The sequence below is a fragment of the Tenebrio molitor genome, chromosome 2 (assembly GCF_963966145.1).
Source record: "Tenebrio molitor chromosome 2, icTenMoli1.1, whole genome shotgun sequence".
Lineage (NCBI taxonomy): Eukaryota > Metazoa > Arthropoda > Insecta > Coleoptera > Tenebrionidae > Tenebrio > Tenebrio molitor.
The window spans coordinates 15,575,835-15,596,140 of NC_091047.1; the positions used below are offsets into that span (position 1 = coordinate 15,575,835).

Sequence of the window (20,306 nt, forward strand, 5' to 3'; positions counted from 1 at the left end):
TACAAGCATGTACAAGATTACCTTTTTTGCTCATAGATGGTGAATGACCAATTTCACTGTTTCACTTACCAACACAGCAAATTAAAAGTTACTTTTGTTGGCTAAGAAATTTGAAAAATAAAGTTATTCAGTTAATGGAATCACTAATGTTTAAAAATGAATCTTGAACATAACATTATAAACACTTACTTGTCAGCAATAGAAATGTACCATCAAATATTTTGCAAATACAGTGTTATCATTCTTGTAAAATTTTAGTGTTGAACATGTGGAAAGCCTTTTTTGTGGAAGTGAACAAATACATTATTCAACAATTCAAAAGGAATTGAAGAGTTGTTGTGATAAAATTGATATTATTATTGCTTGGGAAACAGAACATTGTGATTTTCTTGTTTGTTTTGTCGTAAGATATTTTTCACAAACTGAAGCAAGTTTTTTAGGTAGCATTATTTCAACAAAAACAACAGCTCACTATGTTGATTAATCTAATTGAAAACGTAATGCAAGAAGAAGTTTTAATTAATAAATGCTTCAACATAGCATCACCAATAAATTGCCAAACAAGTTTTATCCAACCTCAGATTGTAGAAAGTGAAATAGGGAAATTAGACAAAAATGATAAATTATTACATATTGTACAAAGTAGTATGGAAATACCAAAAGTGAGTGGTTTAAGTGAAATTATTGGATTGCTTGGTGTTAAAATGATATTAAGATCTCTGGTTATATTACCAAAAACTCAACCACAATTATTTTATAATCATCGAATATGTAATAGTATTTTATTCTATGGTCCACCAGGCACAGGTAAAACGCGGCTTGCTCATGCTTTAGCAGCAGAAGCTAAAGCAACTTTTTATTGCATCTCCGCTAGTGATGTACTTTCTCACTATGTAGGGCAGACTGAAAAGTATTTAGGTACCTTAGTGAACTGCAAATAATATCTCATATTTTTTAGAACTATTAAAATGTTTTTTCAATATTTAAAGAGAAGTTGCCATTTTACCATTTTATTCATTGATGAAATAGATGCATTTTGTAGAAAAAGAACTGCAAGTGAACAAGAACATACTAGAAGGTATTTAAAATGTTGAGTAAAATAACTTTATTTGCAAATTTTTATAAAAATCTAGGATCAAAACTGAATTTATGTGCCAAATGTCCAGTACAGAAGAGTGTAAAAATATGTATACAGTTTGCGCTACTAACTGTCCATGGGATTTGGACACAGCAATTCTAAGGAGATTTCAGAAACGTATATACATTCCCCTTCCTAATGAAAATGAGCGTTTTGAATTTTTCACAAAAAATGTGCAGTTTCATGACGGCTTTGTTGACTGGACTCCATTACTAAAAAAAACTGAGGGATATTCAGGTTCCGATTTATTGGATTTAATTCAGAATGCTTTGAACATTCCCCTTCATGAATTGGAAGATACAAAAATTTGGAAACACACTGAAGAAGGGTTTTACGAACCTGTTTTGGGAGAACAAGACTTTTCGAATGTGATTTGCTCTGAGTTAAGCGACTTACCTCCTAATTCTGTGAAAGCAAGAAAACTTCAAATGAACGACCTCCTTAATGCTGTTGACACTGTTATGCGCACAGTAACTCAAAGTGACGTTAAAAAATACGAACGTTTTTGTGGGATTTAGAATAAATACCAGTTGAAATTTGTTTATTTAATATATTAATCTTAAATCTTCATCATTTATGCATATCTTGACAACTGTATGTACACATAAGAAAAAAATCAATAAATAGGCAACTTTGCAAGTTGCTTTCGATTATATGTAGTACTTTTTGAAAATTTGCTGTGATTTAAATCTGCAGATGGTATTATTATTCATTATCTATGAAAAATATTGAGTAAGATACTCAAATCTGAAATAAAAACAATTTATGAAAAAAAAATGAAATAATGAATAACTTGACACTATCTTTTTGCAATTTAAACAATTCTGAGTACCTCATCTCAAATTCTCATAAAATAATAAGGAATGCGCGGTTAACACAATTACACAGCCAAATAAAAAAATTATACAATATTTTCTAAAATAAAATTTCTAATATAATCACAGAAAATTTTTTGGAGTATGTTGCATAACTTTTAATTTAATCTACAATTTATGCATCTATATTATATGACTACATCTACTAATGACTTAAAGAAAGTGGTTACTTAAAGTAAATATAAAGGTTTGTTCGTTTTATATTTTTTGCTTAGAAAATATTTGAGTAACATTGAATTGTACCATTCAACCTCTTTTTAGTGTAACTACAAAAATAATACTTTGAGCTATACACTTTTGTTTTTAACATTCCACAGGCGACCGTGTGAACTTAACAAAATACCCAAGAAAGATACAATTAAATTCTTCATAATATGATATATGATATACAGATACTAGCAAAAAACATAAATTTACTTTACATTACAGCATAAAAGATTTTTAAATACTTTTAAGCTGAGTAGGCATTCAGGTTTTTCGTATTTTTCTTGACTAATAAATCCATATGAAATGCAGGAAAATTAGAGTTATTGATTGAACACTATTTATAATGGAAATACGATAACATACTTGTCATGCAAAATGTTTCAAATGGATTTATTTAGATTTGAGTCTTTAATTAAATCGACAATGTATGTACTTCTCTCGCACACACAATTCAGTCCACAAGTAAGGGCTAGCGATAACTTGTAATTATACGAGTTTCGTTAAGCAAATTGTTAGGCTTTTTTTTTGATTTTCCATCAAAGGCATTCATACGTCTCATAAGGTGTGAACAGTTGATTTTTAATAAACACAATTTCTGGTGTTCTTCTACACAAATTAAATGTACTGAAACAACTGCTCGTTTTAATTTTCAAATTTAAAAAATGTATACGAAACCAGTTATATTTGAAATATTGGTCTATCAGATGTTTACTTCATTAAAAAAAATCATCAGTCTAACAAAATGGTCCACTGAGGCCATATCTTTATTGAAAAAAAAATATTCAAACATCTATCTATGGCGTATAGAAAAAATTTACACGGAACTATTCCCATTTTTCCAATTGTTAAAAACTGACAATAAATATTAATTGCTGTCTCAACGCTTAAAAGAATAATATTACAAACATGTTTTTGTAATTTCTCTTAGTGCTTTAGTTAATATAGAATATCTACATTTTATATTAACACATCAGCACAAGAACACTAAAATAGAACGAAAGCTTATACGATAGTCCCTCTCTATCGGTGAGAATAGGTCCCAAGCCCTTCCGCGGCTAATACAGAAACCCCACATATACTTATAATCCAGTTTGATTTAAAAATGACACACATTAAGATATCAAAATGTAGATCTTTCTTCGTTCTAGTAATGCAGAAGATTTGCCTGTATGATGAAACGAGGCGAAGTGATAACGTAGACTATTTCCTTCGAAAAATTTAAGCCAATCAAAAAGCTCGAATATTTGAATTTTAGCCAATAGCGATCGAATTACAGCGATAATCAGTATTATTTATTAATTATTTATTATTAATTGCACTAGTGCCAAATTTTCGCGTAGTCCTAATTAAAAAATCATTTGGTATTAATTTTATATTTTAAAAAGAATTACGTTTATTTGTACTTACTTATCATGTAAATTTTTCTCAGGAAATAGTCTGCCAAAATATCCTCTCGTGCATGTCAAATTGTCGATAATTTTACATGCACTCGGGATTCATTCCCAAGCACAATTGATAATTCGTGACCAGTTTGAAAAATAATCGACATAATTTGGACTACTCGTGGTATTATAAATGATTATCTAATGAATTGTGTGGATTTATAAATTTATGCTTTTCAAATATGTATTTTTTTTTTATATTTTCAAACAGCAGATAAAGGGGGACTACTGTACAGTAAATATGTACGTATGTACATACGAATATTATAGCAGTAAAAGTGCATGGTTGAATAATAAAAGTTATCACATTCGCATAGAATATGGTATACGATGCTTAAATCTAGAAAAGACAGTAAATGCTTTTGTGGCAAGTGAGACCTCATATAGTTGAAAGAACATGTTTACTTTTATGATTGCACTTAGAAATCCAAAATATTTGAAACCATGAAAAGACTAAATATTTAAATTACCCTGACAAAAGAAAAAGATAGTTCATATATTATTAAAAAAAAAAAAACAATATTTAAAACATTCTATTAGATAGTCGTAAATTATTTGTTAGACCTCATTATTGACTTAATAGCAAATAGAAAAGTACGGCAGTTTTAAAATGAGTTATACCTCCGTTTTCATTGGTAATTTTTTAATATGATTAAAATGTAAATGTGCAATCAAGTGTTAAATTATTGTCTTTATTTAATACAAGATTAACTATCCATATAGATTAAATGAATCACTGTAATATTTGTTGAAATTAACCTGTGTTAGTCATAATTTATTTCAAGACACGTGTTTACTCTTGTCATGTTTAAAAAGTTATTTTTTGTGTTTACTATTTACGGTAAAATTCTAAACCGAACGTGACACATTAAAGCAAAACTTCTTACTTGTAATTTATGCCTTAACTAGCTATTTTTGTATCTCATTTGAATTTTCTTTTTCTTACCTATACGTAAACCTGTTTATATATTTTACGACATAGTTTTTAAAAATACACTGTAAACGGCTTAAGGTCATTAGGGCATTCGAATTTATTCCTTCATTTTTCAAGAATACTCTCTAGAACTATCATACGATTACGTATTCCAATGTGAGACTTCAATGGTCCGTAGCTGTGTAATTAAGCTATTAATACGATTTCTTGTTAAGTAAATTATTATATACATTTCGTAATTTGATTCTGTATTTGTATCTATTATATCAAAATAAATCATTACTGGCGATTTGTACAACATAAAAAAATGAAATTTTAATTTGACAAAAAATAGTTACGAAACGCTGAAAAGGCGTCATTCAAGTTTATCTCGAAACGTAACCTCTTGTCATTGGTTTTAATTTAAAGAAAAAAATGTTATATAATTATTTGAAGAAAATGATATTTAATTTTTTTTTTTAAATAACATTATTTCCCATTGCTAAGCAACAATTTATTTATAATTAAAATACAATACGAATCTGTCACATTGCTATTCTGTTTTTCATATTTCGAAATACCTAATTTAAAAAAATATATAAATTGCTGGTTTTATAACATAACAGCTCTTTAATATGTATGTCGAGATTGCTGCTCGAGTAGGATAATTTTATAAATCAAAGTTGTAACTTAGAAACTACTTACACTATCTCTGTCTTGTAAATCATTTAATTGTGGTAGTTTTGGAGGTACAGGAGGTTCCAGATCTGGTGCACTACCCCACTGTCCACGACACATCATTCTGTCATCATATAATGAAAACCTTGCGGACTCTTTGGCAGCTTTACCTCTAGTTCTGCGAACAGAAGGTGGGACGTCACCTGGTGTTTTAATTCTTTGTGAAGGATCTTTCAGTCTGGACAAATCACTAATTGAAGAAAAAACTTCGTTAAACTGCTCCAAAGATCGCTGACGAGACAAACTATTTTTTCGTTTTAATATCTGCGTTACACCACAAGAATTTAAGGCGTTTTCTTGAGATTTGAGTGTCAGGGGCAAAGTTGAAGGCCGTTTTGTTTCGCTTTCAGCTAACAAAGAAGTCGTTACTCCATTTTGGCCAAATCCATTGACTAATTTCGCATTAAGTTTCACTTGGGTTGCTTTACTTGAATTATCATCGGAATTAAATTTCTTATTCGGAAATAATTTCATAAAACTATTCCACTTAAATTTGCTTTTAGAAGTTTCACTGCTAGTATTGGACTGTTTCGGACTACCGTGTACAGCGTTCTGAAGATACGGAATGGGCATAGCTCGATAGTTTATTTGATAGTTGAGAAAGTCATTTGTGATTAAATTTTGAAATTCGGAACTAGTACAATGTTTTGATGATTTATCAATTAAGAGACTGTCGCTCGATCCAGAAAGCAAATTTCTTTCGAGGCAAGGATTGCGTCCCTGGTAAGGTTGAAGTGGAGTCACACAAGCCACTAACTGATTAGAATTTTTACAATGTTCTTCACTAGGCGATAAAAGAGTCTCTACAGTGCCTACTGACATATCGATCTGGTGATCGTGGAGATGATTATTGTTTATTAACGGTGTGGGGCTCGCTGGAGGATGCATAGAATGTAGCACGCGACCCTTTAGTAACGGTAATTCTAGGAGACGTTCCACCACACAAAGAGATGTCAACCGTGCTTCAGCGTCCTACAAAACAAAATAAAAACTATGAAAATTATTTTCAACATTCTTTACATCAAAACAATACGAGTTTGACCGACAACAATTACCTAGTATTAAGTGATTGTAATATCTTAATATACATATCGTTATTTTTTTTATTTGTGATCATAATTAATAACTATACAATAGAAAATCGAAAGAAAGCGATTTAGAAAATCGTTATTTGCACTACAAATTTTTTTAAATAAATAAAAAAACTGAACATTAGTATAAAAAAATGTATTATATTAAAAAAGGGTTTAAACTTTTAGGTTTATTTGTTTGTAGTTAGGCTGTTGTAATATGCTCTATTTCAACTAGACTTTTCTCCATTTTAAATTTGGAAGAAGTGAAATACTACACAAGGAGAATACGGTATCCAAAACCCTCGTAAATGTCTGCTATCAAATCGTTGTTGCTTCGACGTTACTATTTTGTACAGTAGATAACGAAATTTTGTTTTTCTTTTTTTCTTTGTGGTTTATAAAGATTTTATCTCATTTTGAAAGTATATTAAAAAAATTACCTGGTCCCAACAATCTTCTGCAGTTTCACATAATAAACGAGCAGCAGCAGTGTCTTTCCAAGATGGTGGCCATAGTGGTCTAGCTTTGTGTCGACTAACTAAAGTTTGCATTTGTTCCAAGGTCGGATTTTCACCTGCTTCTTTATAAAATGGCGGCGAATATGATGGTGGTTCAGAGTTCTGCATGTCCGTACATCTGATTCCTAACTCCCACAGCACCAATCCCAATGCATATATATCTATCTGCTTCAAAGCACTTTCACAATCTCGTAGGTTAACCGCTCCTTCTAGAACCTCAGGAGCCATATACCTAAGGGTACCTTAAAAACGATTACAATATAGTGAAGTAAAGAAAAACCTTGGTCATAAAATCAAGAACATAGTTGGTCTGAAGCCACAGTTCTCTATTTATGAACTGGACCACAAAAAATCAGCCAAGTTTAGTATTTTTGAGAATAAGTTTGCAAGAGTAGGTGGATTGAAGAGTACGGAGTTTGCACCGAAAATGTCTGCCATTTAACTTGTCAACTGCATCTACAGAATTAATTAAACTATAAAACAAATTCTTGTTTTTCACATTAACAGTTATAATTTGATTGAAGTAACTGTTACCGTTGGTATCCTATCAAATTTTAATAGATGTTGCATCGTAAAAATATTTTTTTCATATTATGTGTCTAAAATGCCCTTTTTCCAGAAGTGAAATATAAAATAAAAATTTATTTTATTTTACCGGGTGAGCAAGAAGGACTGTTTAAGTTGGCAGTACAATTAAGAAAATTTTTTTATTCGTTTATTTATAACACTGCAACTGGATATGTTTTGTTGGTTTATTTGACAAATATCTGATATAGGTATAGCATTAACAACGACAAGCCACCAACAACCGGAAGTTACTCCTGTTATACGATTTAAAATATGATCCAGTGTTACCAACTTAAACAGTCCTTCTTGATACCCCGTATATTTCACTTATTATTTATTACACTGGTTTAATAAGATTAGATATTACTGCACGAGTGGGATATAGAACGAGTGCTACATACAATGGTTCTTATTAAACGGGTATAATTAATTAGCATGCTTTTCTATTTTGGGTTATTTATTTAACAAAAATATGGAAATTATTTTCAAAAACGAACTCCTTAGTAATCAGGGAGTTTCGATTGCAATATGTGGTAACCTGATAAGCCATTGTGAAGCCATTTTAAAACTTTGTGAGAAATTAAAATTTTTCCCTGCTTGACTACGTTCAATGTCAACAAAACGGGAATAATTTATTGAATTGTCAAAGTTTTTTTTAATTAGTCAAAATCATGCCCCAATATCAAAATTTAATAAAAGAAGAATCATTTCATTAATTAATTTTGTCCCAATACACTTTACAATTCATTTAATCAGTAAAATGATGTCAGAGAGAATATGACAATTAATGTCGTACAAGATGCTACAGGTTACACCATTTCATAATAGATTACCTGTTACTACGAGTATGTCAAAGAATGTCATTGTACCAAAATTTAATGTTCCGCGAATGTAGTTTCACTTTCAAGGAGTATTTAGTTTCAAAAATATAAAGTATAAAACAAACTCACCAGCTTCACTAATAGATTTATTTTCGGCGAGTCTTGGTACCACCGCAAGTCCCAAATCACATATACAGCAGGTCAGATCAGATCTAACTAGGATATTTCTACTGTTGATGTCCCTGTGAGCTATACAAGGTTTGCCTAAATCTGAATGTAGATGTGCAAGACCTCTGGCCACTCCAAGACTCATTTTACTTAGAGTAACTAAGTCAAGGGTATGATTTTTTAAATATTCCTGTAGGCATTCTTGTTCTAAGCTGAGTAGAAGAAGGTAATCTGCTAGCCCTCCTGGAGCCACCATGTATTCACCTCCTCCAAAGCATTTTAACAAGGCTGAATTTTCACCCGAGAGCTTGTACATTTCATCTTCGTTGAGAAAATAATTGCGATGATGTGCCGCAAACACTTTAACGGCAACTTCCTGATCGTCGATCACTCCCTGCCAAACACAACCATATCTGCCTTGACCTAGAATTAGTTCGCGTAATTAGTTGCTTAACAAAAATCAGTTTAAAAACGTACCTATAACATTCAAAAGTTTTAATTTGTCTAAACTGTAGTCTGCTGAAGATGGCACAGGATGCTGTTGACAGCTTTCTACATCACTCTTTTTGGGTTTCTTTTTCCAGAGGTAATACGACGTAGGTAACGCGATTATTGTGATGATTATGAACGATACAACTGCCCCTATCCAAATAAATGACTTTACAGATTTCTTGGGTGCTAGTTCTGTAGTTGATGGAGGGAAATCTTCGGCAGGTACATAGGCGTCAGTGAAATTTACATTGCACATATCCTCTGAACAACAACAAAATTTTGTATTGTTCATTGCCTTTGGAGGTTTATTCTCAGCAAGGCACTGTGGCCTGTCACATTCGTTTGGTTTTCCCGAGGTGTCCCAACAACCTGGAAAAAATATTTTTTTTTAATAAAAACCTCAGTACCTGTGTGCGTTAGACGAACCTCTAAAAATTATCATATTATCAACAAAAAAGACGGTTATGGAAATCAAATAAATATGTCAGTTGTTAATTATTGTAACATTTAAGCCAATTTCATTTAAACATGATTTTCACTCGAGAACACAAAATATTCATGTTAGAATTCTATTTTCGACATGGTAACGTGACTGGGTTTACCATACACAACATTGCTTGTTGGATTTAGGCAAAAACTTCCTTCATCATCTTAGTATGGTTGAAGCCATGCCACACGTTTGGAGACATTTTGTTTTCCATAGTTACTTATAAATTTTTTTGTTGATTATATTGTAGTTATGAGTCACACGTACAATAAGAATTCTTCACATAAATACATAGTTTCTTGAGAGCAGATTTGTGTGAACAACTCAAATCGTAAGTAAAATGTTTAACTACGTTGAAGCATTGTCATTCGACGTAAGTCCAACCTATTGTTTCAAAAGTTACAAAATCTTGAAAATTCGCATCACTATGATTCCATATTTGATTTTGAGTTATCGAGATTCCTTCTACTATCGTTCATTAAAACAAAATATGGATCTAATAAATTCGAAAACGTGGGTATTAAACTGTAGTAAAATGTTTCTTTCATTACAACATGATTCAAACATAAGTGGCTTTTAAACTGTAACATATGGTTGTTTTTAGATTAGTAAAATAAACGACAAAAAACATACCAGAACTCTTTCAGTAGTGCTCATTTATTAACAGGTCAATTAATTCCTTCATTTACCAATCTAGACCATATATTAACTTTTAATGTTTGATTTCTTAACATTAACAATTATAAAGTCAAAAAAGGGAGACGATCTTAAGGAAACAATTAATTAGTAAATGACTTTTTGCCAATAGCTGTGACTAATGTAGAAACTTAAGTTCTTGCTTAAAAAAAAACCCACTGAAATCTATTTTGAATTATTTTGTTATTGTCTAACATTCTCATTTGTGAGAAAAAAATATTTATAGTCAAATAAATACACACTCGAAAAAAATCCAAACATTTTCTCTAATGGATTTCTCTGTTTCGTATTAAAGTTTTTTTGAATGCACTTGAGCTCAAACTTATAATGATGTAAAAATAATATAAGCGCGGGTTTTGAAAACTTTCGGTCTGACATATAGGTGATTCAAAATGATTGTGCATAAGTATGGCAACTATGTACGAAAATTTATGTGGCAACTGTGTAGGTGAAGTACATTTGACATAGATACAGGGTCTATCAGAACTGGCGGACCAAAATAATACGGTGAAATCATCATCTTCGGGGAATAATAGGAAAAATATTTAAAAAAAAACATCCTCATTGGATTTTAAAATAAGAACCTTTTTAATTGACCAATCGCGTGTAGATATAAAATTACCTTAAAAAATTATATTAGTAACTATCGAAACAAATTTGATTGTTGCAAATACATAATAATTGAATATTATGTCATAATAAATTATTTCTGACAATTACAAAAGTCATTAAAAACGCTTAATCTTTACTTCTTCAGAATATTTTGATATGCTTGTCTTATATGGACAGTGTGATGAAAGTGCCACAGTTGCTGCTCAGGGGTACACAGTTCGTTTTCCCAATAGGAAACATCCTAGCAGAAATACTATAACCTGAAAAATACTATAACCTAAAAACGTCCGTCATTGCACAAACAATGCAGATACCCAACAATGCATCTGCATCATTTGAAATGCATCCATAGTTACAAATAAAGCAGGAAAACTAATTAATAGGTAACTTAACATCAACAACAGGATTGGTCAGTTTAAATTGCTTCTTTCCTAATTACTATTTAAGATAGATTTTTTTTGAACATTTTTCCTATTATTCCCAGAAGATGATGAATTCACCGTATTATTTTGGTCCGCCAGTTCTGATAGACCCTGTATATACAGGCTGTCCCAATATTGAGAAAGATTTCACAAAAGGAAATCCAGGTTTGGACTGCAAAGGTGAAGAGAGTTGTCTGCCTTCAACAACTGTAGTTTTGTTAACCACTTAACTTTAATTTGTGCGTAAATTCAAATTCAGGCCAGAATAAATATTAGTCGTAATAGATTCTTAAATTTATTCATTATTAAATAATACAACATTGTTCTTGTCTTGTTTTTATTTAGAGCTTCTGCAGTTTTCTTATGTTCGTAGTGTGTTTCCCTTTGCTTGCCCTTATTCCCTATTCTTGGATCATATTTACATGTCGTTTTGCTCTTCGAGGGCTATTAAAATGCTCTGCTGTTATATGTAGCATCTGCTGATTGAGCAGTCGTCGTTTCATTTTCTAAGAATTTTTAAAAATAGGTAAGTCATGCAAGAGAAATTAAATATTTCAGTTTTATACGCTAAACCTTTGTTGCCACTACAATGTTCTTTTGCAAAATTGAGATTAAGAGGCTTATTCATTAGGTATGGTAGGAAAATTCAGGTATTGGTTTAAAATTTTTCGTGTTTTTTTACATTCATCCTAATTAGAATTCCGAAAATGTTTTGAACAAATAGTTAACCCCATCTTTTAAAACTTTGATTGTCTCTTGCCACTCTATGCTGACATCCATTTGTTTCTTAAGAAGGTTTCTTTTGGAAAACTGAAATCATTTTTTCATGTAGGTCTTTGTAAAGAATCGTCTATTTTACATACCGGTCTTGTCTTGAAGAACAATAAGGAGTAGAACAAATTATGCACGTTCTCATTATTGCAATTATTCTATTTTACGAATGCAGGAATAATGTTGGAAATTAAAACATCAAGTTTTATGACACTTCAGACTTTTGAATTAATTTCAAATTTCAAAATTGACATTTGCAAAAAATCACAACGACATACGTACGGTCGGTGGACAAATAAAACTGGGAGACTTAAAATTTAATCTATGTAAATCAGACCATTGAATTGTCAATGTATTTGTCAGTGTCTATATAATATGTCATACCAAAGTTAACCTATTTGTGATAAAGCCGTAATTAAACCATGCAAATTTGTAAATTTTGACTTATGTGATTGTCATTTTTGTCCCAGTTTTATTTGTCCATCGACTGTACGTAATAACAGAGAGAAACATATTTCAATGCAGATTAGAATGAGATGGGGGAAGGTACCGAAGTCTGTGATAGTTATGTTTTTTCAGAGTCGACATACGTTTATAATTTTATATAGGGTGTTGGGGTATCCAGAACTAATAAAACCATGATGGCAGATAAGTAAAAACGACCTCTATAGATTTGATCGATAATTTAGCAAAGAATCCAAAAATGAAATCAAACTGGGTAGGTTCCATTTAAAAAAAAACATAACTTTGGTGTTTTTATAATATTGGGACATTCTGTATATAGGTATACCGCAATATTTTCCGAATGTGCAGTAGAAGCATAACTATCATCTAGAAAAAATGAAAAATTGATATCTTTAATAATAAACAAGTTGTGGAGTTTTTTCGCAACTGTGGGACACTTGTATATAGAATTTCGCACTCGACTGACGGATATCTGGTAATCAAAAAGTTGACTTCCTTATAATACCATATTTTTTCAACAATTAGGTACCTCGAGTTGGAAATTTGTTAACATAACAAGTTCTGTATTAATTTTAGGGATTTTATTATTTATTAGAAGTATTACACAATGTCGATGTACAATGATTTTTGCACTAATTCAAGACAATAAAAATAAAACCCCTTTCACTTACTCGGATAAAAAAAAGACTATCGTTTTCGAAAAAAAAAAACCATTCGGGAACAACTATAACTCGAGAACACAAAATATTCGCGATGACCTTATATTTTCGAAATGGGAAGGACCAAAATGGTGATTGGATTTACCATACACAATCTTGTTTGGACTTTCGGCAAAACCTCTCTGCATCGTTGCTGATCAAACTATCATGTTTTTTTAAATTTCACCTCAAAGTAGGCGTTGAAGAGTCTATTATGAACGTACCACGGATTACAGATCACGGATCAGCTGTTTAAATCTAACCTCACTTTGTGCAGACTGACGAGTGGTGCGTCCACAATCGACTCTTCAACGCCAACTTTGAAGTGAAATTAAAAAAAAAAAAAACACCCAATACAATAACCCGCCCCCAAAATAATGTTTTTCGATTAAATATTGTTGCACACCCACTACTGCTGAACCAGAACTGAATTTGATGTTCATAGAACTGCATGACGAAGTGTTAAACCACCACATTGTTCACAAAAACTGTAAGAAGTTAAAAAGCGGAAGACTACTGATTACTGAAGAATGATTGCTGACAAATTCCAACAAATAAAATATGGAGTCCAAATTTATATTTTGGTTATAAGATGCAAAAGTGAGACAATCATGCTGTACGAGCCGATCTGATTTCACTGGAAAAATCTTGATTGAAGCTCCACTGCAATTTAACATCAGAACCTAGAGTTGATATTAAAACAACGCAGTACCACCAAAGCGTTATACGTATTGCTACAGAAATTAATGTGAATTACTGCACAAAGAAGCTTTCCAGGTGCAGATTCAGTGCTGTGGATAGTCAGGTAAATATAATAAAATACGATACGATACGATAAACATTGAATAATATCCGTTTTTGTCAACAACAAATTTTGCTGTAATTATGAAGGAAAATTTCGTATCATGGTTCAGGATTTATTGTTAGGCGAGTATTAGTTCTCACTTTTATTCTTCGCTAAGCCTTTGTTGGTTATATTAAGCTTACATTTAAGAGTATTTCATTGTTGTTTTCAGAAAATGTTTACAATTTATAATTTTGGGAAAATATGTTTGTACTACATGTCTCCTAGCTGCAGACTAATGAAACTAGCTAGTGTAAAACAAATGTTTTAATTCAAGATACAGTAAACCCTCGATAAGACGCACTCGGATTATACGAACACCCAGATAATACGAATAAAAATGTTGCCCCGACCAGTATAGGGTTTTATGAGACTTTTTTGGGTTAGTACGAAATTTTCGTTATAAGGAACTACGAACTAAATTTTAGAACATTGAGGCTAAAAAACCCTTTTAACACGAACAAATTTGTGGTGGGGACATAATATTTATTTCTAATATGTCTGTTGTATTTTGCATTAGTCAGTATTGCATACAAAGTGTCTAAAAGAACGTATATCAAGAGTCCTATGGAATTCGAATACATAATTTCTTTTGATAATTATTGAATCATTATATGTACCATAAAAATATATCATGTCTTCAAATATGCATTTCAAAACTAAATTCAATCTTACCTTGACCCATGATGGTTTTGGTTCCCTCATGTGGATCTTCCCGCCACAGGGTGTAACAGTAATTTTTGATACACTTCTCATCAGGGGATTCTGTTGAAATTTCTTCGGGGCCCCCATCTTCAGTGATGTGTGTAATTAAACCAACTGCCTTTGCGCACAATATAAAATCTTTGGAGTTATCTTTAATTGCACTGACAAATTGCAAAAACGTAAAAAAAATTATAATATACGTTCCCACCAGTTTCATTTCTTCGGATTCTTTGTCATAGTCTGTAACAAATTTCAACACTGGTAATGGTCGACAAATAAATAACTAATCTTTATAATAATTAAGTATAAAAAATACCACCAGTAGGTAAATGGCTGTCATGACATTTGCAAACTATTTGTATTTTGTATCTAACGGGAATAATAAATACGTTTGACAAAGAGGTAAGAAAATAATCAGTTGTAAATACAAGAATAACCTCTAGATTTAAATTAAAAAAAAAAAACAAACTATAAATGCGACGTATTGATCAAATAATTGCATGGTACGTATGTGGGTACCTAATTCGGATCGATTTCGGCGTTGTTTAGGGTATACATGAAGTTTCCCGATATAATTCGATTATTGACGAAAATACAAGAATTTTAGTAAATACAATTGATATTACTTACCAAATGGGTATTAAAGTGTTACGGGAGTGTTGAGACAGGCACAACTTGATTTACACAGCCAAACTTAAGCAGAGTGTTGTACACTTTCCGTCAGGCAAAACATAGAACCACGCACATATTTTGTTATCAGCCGCAGACGATGTCTGAACTATGCTCCTACGGAATCGCTTTAATAACATTCTCTAATGTTTAGTTTTTATCACAACAATCAGTCATGTCGCCGCTGTAGTCACCGCCTTATGTTACGTCACGTGACTAAAAAATGCTCCCAGTGAAAAATAATATCCCCTCCCCTTATTATGTTCAACCGTTGCGTCTCTCTCTACTCTGCTTCTACTCTACTCCTACTCGTCTTTCGTAGTTTCGTCTACTTGTCTATATTCTAAAGCTGGCCACACAACACTCTTCACAATTCGTATAAAACGAACTCTTAATTTTATTTAATTAAATTAAAAATTTGAAATTAACACTTTATGTGAATTTTATCGTCTACATTTAGATGATTTGTCGTGTCACGTGTGACCATGAAAATTTGTTTCGCGTAATCGTAATGCTTTAGCCTTGGAGATGAAACCCCAATAACCCCGCATTCTGTCTTCTTCGACTGATATGCTTAATTGTGGTATCTAAAGTTATGTCATTTAATAGTTGCTAAAAATTTGATACAGGGTTATTCTAAAATCTAAATGATTGTAGTCGAAGTAGGCCATGCCCATGTTATTACATTTTTGCGGCTTTCATATGTGAACTGTCAGTTTTGTCGCTGTCACTGTTATTTTTTAGGTGAAAAGTGCGGTGATGAGATTTTTATTTATTTTTGTGAAATTAACGATTGAATCTAGAAATATTGAGTACATTGCCAGCATAGGCAGTGCTCCCTCCATATCTAATAGTAGTTTTTTATTCGACACTGTCAGAATATCACAACTTGTCAAAATGAAACGTCAAGATAATTTTAAAGATTTCTAAGCGATTTGGAGCCTTTAAGGAGCTCGTCGAACAAAAAAATGTTGTATTCAAACTCGTTCGTGAATAAATTGGACTTTCAAATCGCTTGACGTTTCGCTTTGACAAGTTGACATTTATCAAAATCCGTTGACACAGGAGAAAATTCTCAAATTCTGACAGTGTTGAACACCAAATAAAATCGTAAATGAGAAATAATATCTATGACTATACCTACCTAAATAAATCAGAGAAAAGTGCCCATGAATTCGAATCGATGCAGTGCGATTAGGAAATGAAAAATATTACAAAACCCAGGATTCTGTTTTTTTTTTGTGAAAAAAAACTAAACGGAAAATATGTTATTGTGCTAATCTGCAATACTAAACTTCTGCCAGCGAGATTGGGAGATTTTAAATTGTATTAAATTAGCCCAACACTACAAAATGCACTAGAATACATTAATTATAGCATAATTTCAGGGCAAAAATGTTACTGCTTGAAGGATATATTTCAAATTTTACGTGCACTAGCTACTCCTTTCTCTACATAGAATTTAGTTACTTTTATGTCAACCAATCTCTCGCTGGACAAACCATACCACAGGATTAGCCGATGGTAAAAATAGAAAGAAAATACAAAATACCAAAAATGTCATTTCTCATTTGCTCTTTGTGCTGTTGAAGTGTTGATGACTGGTAATCAAAAAGTTGTATTCTAACCTGTGGTTGTAACGATAGAAGTAGTTAAATAATCACGGGTTAAATTACGTCGGCTGCCAGTTTTAGTTTAGTTTTTTATTCAATATAATGTGTTTTAAGTTGGTTTAAGTTCTATATGTGCATTAAGTTATACAACAAAAATAGTGTCAAATAGTAGCTAAACATAACCTTGTAATCTATTAAATTTACTGCAATGAGAAGTATTTGCTTAAATAATAAGTGAAGCAAGATCCAGTTATGTAGGTATTTTAAATAATTAATGTCTTAAGTATTTTATTTGTATTAACATTTGTAGGTATTTTAAAACAAATATTCTCCTCCACTTTCGGCAATTGTGGGCTGTGAAAAACTTTTGGATGAGAAAAAAGTTCGTAATAATTAATACTTAATTTCTTTTAACAATAAGTTTGAAGGGTAGATTATGGCAAATTTAACATTGTTGAACCAGGAAGTGTATCACCACAAAAACAAGTCCCTGATTACATACCTAAACCAAGCTATTATGTGACAGGTGAACCCAGTGAAGTTATGGAAGCCCCAGAAATAAAAAATCACAGACAAATTTTAGGAATGAGAGAATCATGCAAATTAGCTGCAAACATTCTTAAAAGAGTTGGAAATTATGTAAAGGTAAAGTTCAGTAATGTTACTAATGTTAATCTCGATATATCTGGCATGACAAAAAGATCAGACACAAGACACTAAAGAAGATACAAAATATAGGGTAGGTAATCATAGAACATTTTTTTGTTTGTTTTGGCCTTTTGTTAACGCGCAAGAGCTTTTGGAAGTTACAATAAAACTACCTGTAAAAGTGTAAAACTACATAAATGATCCTGTTATTGATGTGGGAACATAAAATTGTATGTGTCCACTCTCAAAGGTGCCCTTAACAGATATCCAAAAATTCCTTTCACAAATACGTTTGAAATCCGTTTTTTCGTCAGTGTTATACAGGGGTCTCCCAGAACTGGCGGACCAAAATAATATGGTGAATTCATCATCTTCTGGGAATAATAGGAAAAATGTTCAAAAAAATCTATCTTAAATAGTGATTAGGAAAGTAGCAATTTAAACTGACCAATCCTGTTGTTGATGTTAAGTTACATATTAATTAGTTTTCCTGCTTTATTTGTAACTATGGATACATTTCAAATGATGCACATGCATTGTTGGGTATCCGCATTGTTTGTGCAATGACGGACGTTTTTAGGTTATAGTATTTTTCAGGTTATAGTATTTCTGCTAGGATGTTCCCTATTGGGAAAACGAATTGCGTACTCCTGAGGAGCAACTGTGGCACTCTCATCACACTGTTCATATAAGACAAGCATATCAAAATATTCTGAAGCGGTAAACATTACGCGTTTTTAATGACTTGTCAGAATTGTCAGAAATAATTTATTATGACATAATATTCAATTATAATGTCTTTGCAACAATCAAATTTATTTCGATAGTTACCAATATAATTTTTTAAGGTAATTTTATATCTACACGCGATTGGTCAATTAAAAACGTTCTTATTTTAAAATCCAATGAGGATAGATTTTTTTAAATATTTTTCCTATTATTGCCAGAAGATAATGATTTCACCGTGTTATTTTGGTCCGCCAGTTCTGGGAGACCCTGTATATGGTGTTAAATATGATGAAATTTGGTGTGAGGGAGTGGTTTTCAAACGCGGCAACATTGCTAGAATAACATATAACAAAAAAAAAAAATGCCAATGAAATTGTGACAGTTTTCAAAATGAGTTCTACCGCAGATGAATATTGTATTTAGCTCTTGGTGGCGCAGAAAGTAACGCGACATTTAGTTGCACAGACATACATCATGCGTTTTCCTAATGGAAGGCATCCCAGTGTGAATGTTATTAGGCGTTATGCTACTAAAACGCCTGTCCGTCCTTTTTGACACACCCGATATATTTTTTTTATAGATATTAACATTTGTAAACAATACTAACATATCTATAAATCTTCATAAATTGATTTTTGAAATTATATATTTAGGTAGGACTTACCACAGATGATCTTGATATTTTCACTCATGATTTAATTATAAACAGTGGCGCCTATCCATCACCATTAAATTACAAGAATTTTCCAAAGTCAATCTGTACTTCTGTAAATAATGTAGCATGTCATGGAATTCCTGATGATCGGGCATTACAAGATGGTGACATTATCAACATTGATATTACAGTATGTAATTTCAACTCAGTTGCTTTACAAAGTTCATGTGGTAATTCTAGGTTTTTTACAATGGATATCACGGTGATTGTTCTAAAACTTTTTTAATAGGAAATGTAGACGATTTTGGTAGGAATCTAGTCAGTACTACAGAAATTTGTTTAAATGAAGCCATCTCTATCTGTAAACCTGGGCGTAAATTTTGCGATATTGGAAATTTAATTGAAAAAACAGCAGCCAACTTAGGATTTACTGTAGTTCCAGCGTTTATTGGTCACGGCATTGGTCACTATTTTCATGGACCACCTGATATTTTTCATATCTGTAAAAATACAATAAAAGTTTTTTCAAGTATATTAATATTAAGCATTTTTAGACAATAATTATCCTGGAGAAATGAGATCAGGAATGACATTTACTATAGAACCTGCACTTTCATACGGAGGAAAAGAAATTGTTATTCTTGAGGATGGATGGACAGCAGTAACTCTTGATTTTGCAAGAACTGCACAATTTGAACATACAGTACTCATTACAGACACGGGTGTCGACGTTTTGACGATACCTTCTGACTAAATAAAACGCTTGTATAGAAATACTTTTTTTATAAATGGTATGTACAGTGTAGTATCGTTTTTAGTTTTAAAATTTTAGCTGTGTACATATTGCTCCCACTTTTAATCCTATACACTTAAAATTTACAACTATTAAAAGTGAGATTAATAGAAAAATAACCAAGTATAACAATACATATTGTGATGGGATGAACGACAGAATTGTGTATAAAATGGAATGTTTTATACTTTTCAAATATTTGGTTATTTTTCTTTTTTTTTATAATATATACATGGATGGCGATGTGAATATGCTGACATATCTCTGTAACATCATCTTAGACTTTATATAAAAATATATTTGTTTTTCACTTAGCAGCTATATTTTAGACTGCCTATGTTTTCAGTACATATTTTTACAATATGCAGTGCAAACAGTTTGGAAGCACTTAACTTGTTAACAAATGCCACCCAAAATTAGGCAGTCTGAACAATTAAATTGTTACTTTGAATTTCATAAAATAACAGAAAGGTTCACCAAGGATATGTCAACATTAAAAAATATTAAAAGTGGATTGGTTAACAAGGGGCTATAAAAACGAAATAAT

The 20,306-nt window shown here is 31.6% G+C and overlaps 3 protein-coding genes across 6 annotated transcripts; 2 read left to right on the top strand and 1 right to left on the bottom strand.

The window, feature by feature from the left end:
• Positions 1–49: 49 nt before the first annotated feature.
• LOC138122639 (uncharacterized) lies at positions 50–2,344 on the top strand. Its single transcript, XM_069036895.1, has 5 exons — positions 50–206; positions 259–391; positions 441–910; positions 959–1,078; positions 1,134–2,344. Exons 1-5 carry the CDS (start codon positions 157–159, stop codon positions 1,654–1,656), a joined length of 1,296 nt encoding a protein of 431 aa, XP_068892996.1. The 5' UTR covers positions 50–156; the 3' UTR covers positions 1,657–2,344.
• Positions 1,675–15,779, bottom strand: wit (wishful thinking). Its single transcript, XM_069036888.1, has 6 exons — positions 15,283–15,779; positions 14,623–14,892; positions 8,938–9,321; positions 8,422–8,883; positions 6,827–7,146; positions 1,675–6,285 (listed from the first exon to the last, which is right to left on the bottom strand). The coding sequence occupies exons 2-6, from the start codon at positions 14,867–14,869 to the stop codon at positions 5,266–5,268; spliced, it is 2,433 nt and encodes an 810-aa protein (XP_068892989.1). The 5' UTR covers positions 14,870–14,892; positions 15,283–15,779; the 3' UTR covers positions 1,675–5,265.
• Positions 15,780–16,040: 261 nt separating this feature from the next.
• Positions 16,041–20,073, top strand: LOC138122646 (methionine aminopeptidase 1D, mitochondrial). Of its 4 annotated transcripts, none has more exons than XM_069036907.1 (7): positions 16,041–17,014; positions 17,077–17,192; positions 17,245–17,316; positions 17,363–17,579; positions 18,965–19,156; positions 19,207–19,468; positions 19,521–20,073. In XM_069036907.1, the coding sequence occupies exons 3-7, from the start codon at positions 17,306–17,308 to the stop codon at positions 19,718–19,720; spliced, it is 882 nt and encodes a 293-aa protein (XP_068893008.1). In that variant the 5' UTR covers positions 16,041–17,014; positions 17,077–17,192; positions 17,245–17,305; the 3' UTR covers positions 19,721–20,073. The 4 variants fall into 4 exon arrangements, with proteins under 4 accessions (XP_068893008.1, XP_068893006.1, XP_068893007.1 ...); XM_069036905.1 differs by having other exon boundaries at positions 17,077–17,188; XM_069036906.1 differs by having other exon boundaries at positions 16,041–17,192.
• Positions 20,074–20,306: the final 233 nt, after the last annotated feature.

Bases quoted from the DNA above. Each gene is read 5' to 3' on its own strand.
- LOC138122646 (XM_069036904.1), top strand. The intron at 17,580-18,964 runs GTAAAGTTCAGT...TTATATATTTAG, and splicing joins GAGTTGGAAATTATGTAAAG to GTAGGACTTACCACAGATGA. The intron at 19,469-19,520 runs GTAAAAATACAA...AAGCATTTTTAG, and splicing joins ACCTGATATTTTTCATATCT to ACAATAATTATCCTGGAGAA.
- LOC138122639 (XM_069036895.1), top strand. From the start codon at position 157: ATGAATCTTGAACATAACATTATAAACACTTACTTGTCAGCAATAGAA. The intron at 207-258 runs GTACCATCAAAT...GTAAAATTTTAG, and splicing joins TACTTGTCAGCAATAGAAAT to TGTTGAACATGTGGAAAGCC. The intron at 392-440 runs GTTTGTTTTGTC...CAAGTTTTTTAG, and splicing joins CAGAACATTGTGATTTTCTT to GTAGCATTATTTCAACAAAA.
- wit (XM_069036888.1), bottom strand. From the start codon at position 14,869: ATGAAACTGGTGGGAACGTATATTATAATTTTTTTTACGTTTTTGCAA. The intron at 7,147-8,421 runs GTGAGTTTGTTT...ATCGTTTTTAAG, and splicing joins TAAATCTATTAGTGAAGCTG to GTACCCTTAGGTATATGGCT. The intron at 6,286-6,826 runs GTAATTTTTTTA...TTTGTTTTGTAG, and splicing joins CAGAAGATTGTTGGGACCAG to GACGCTGAAGCACGGTTGAC.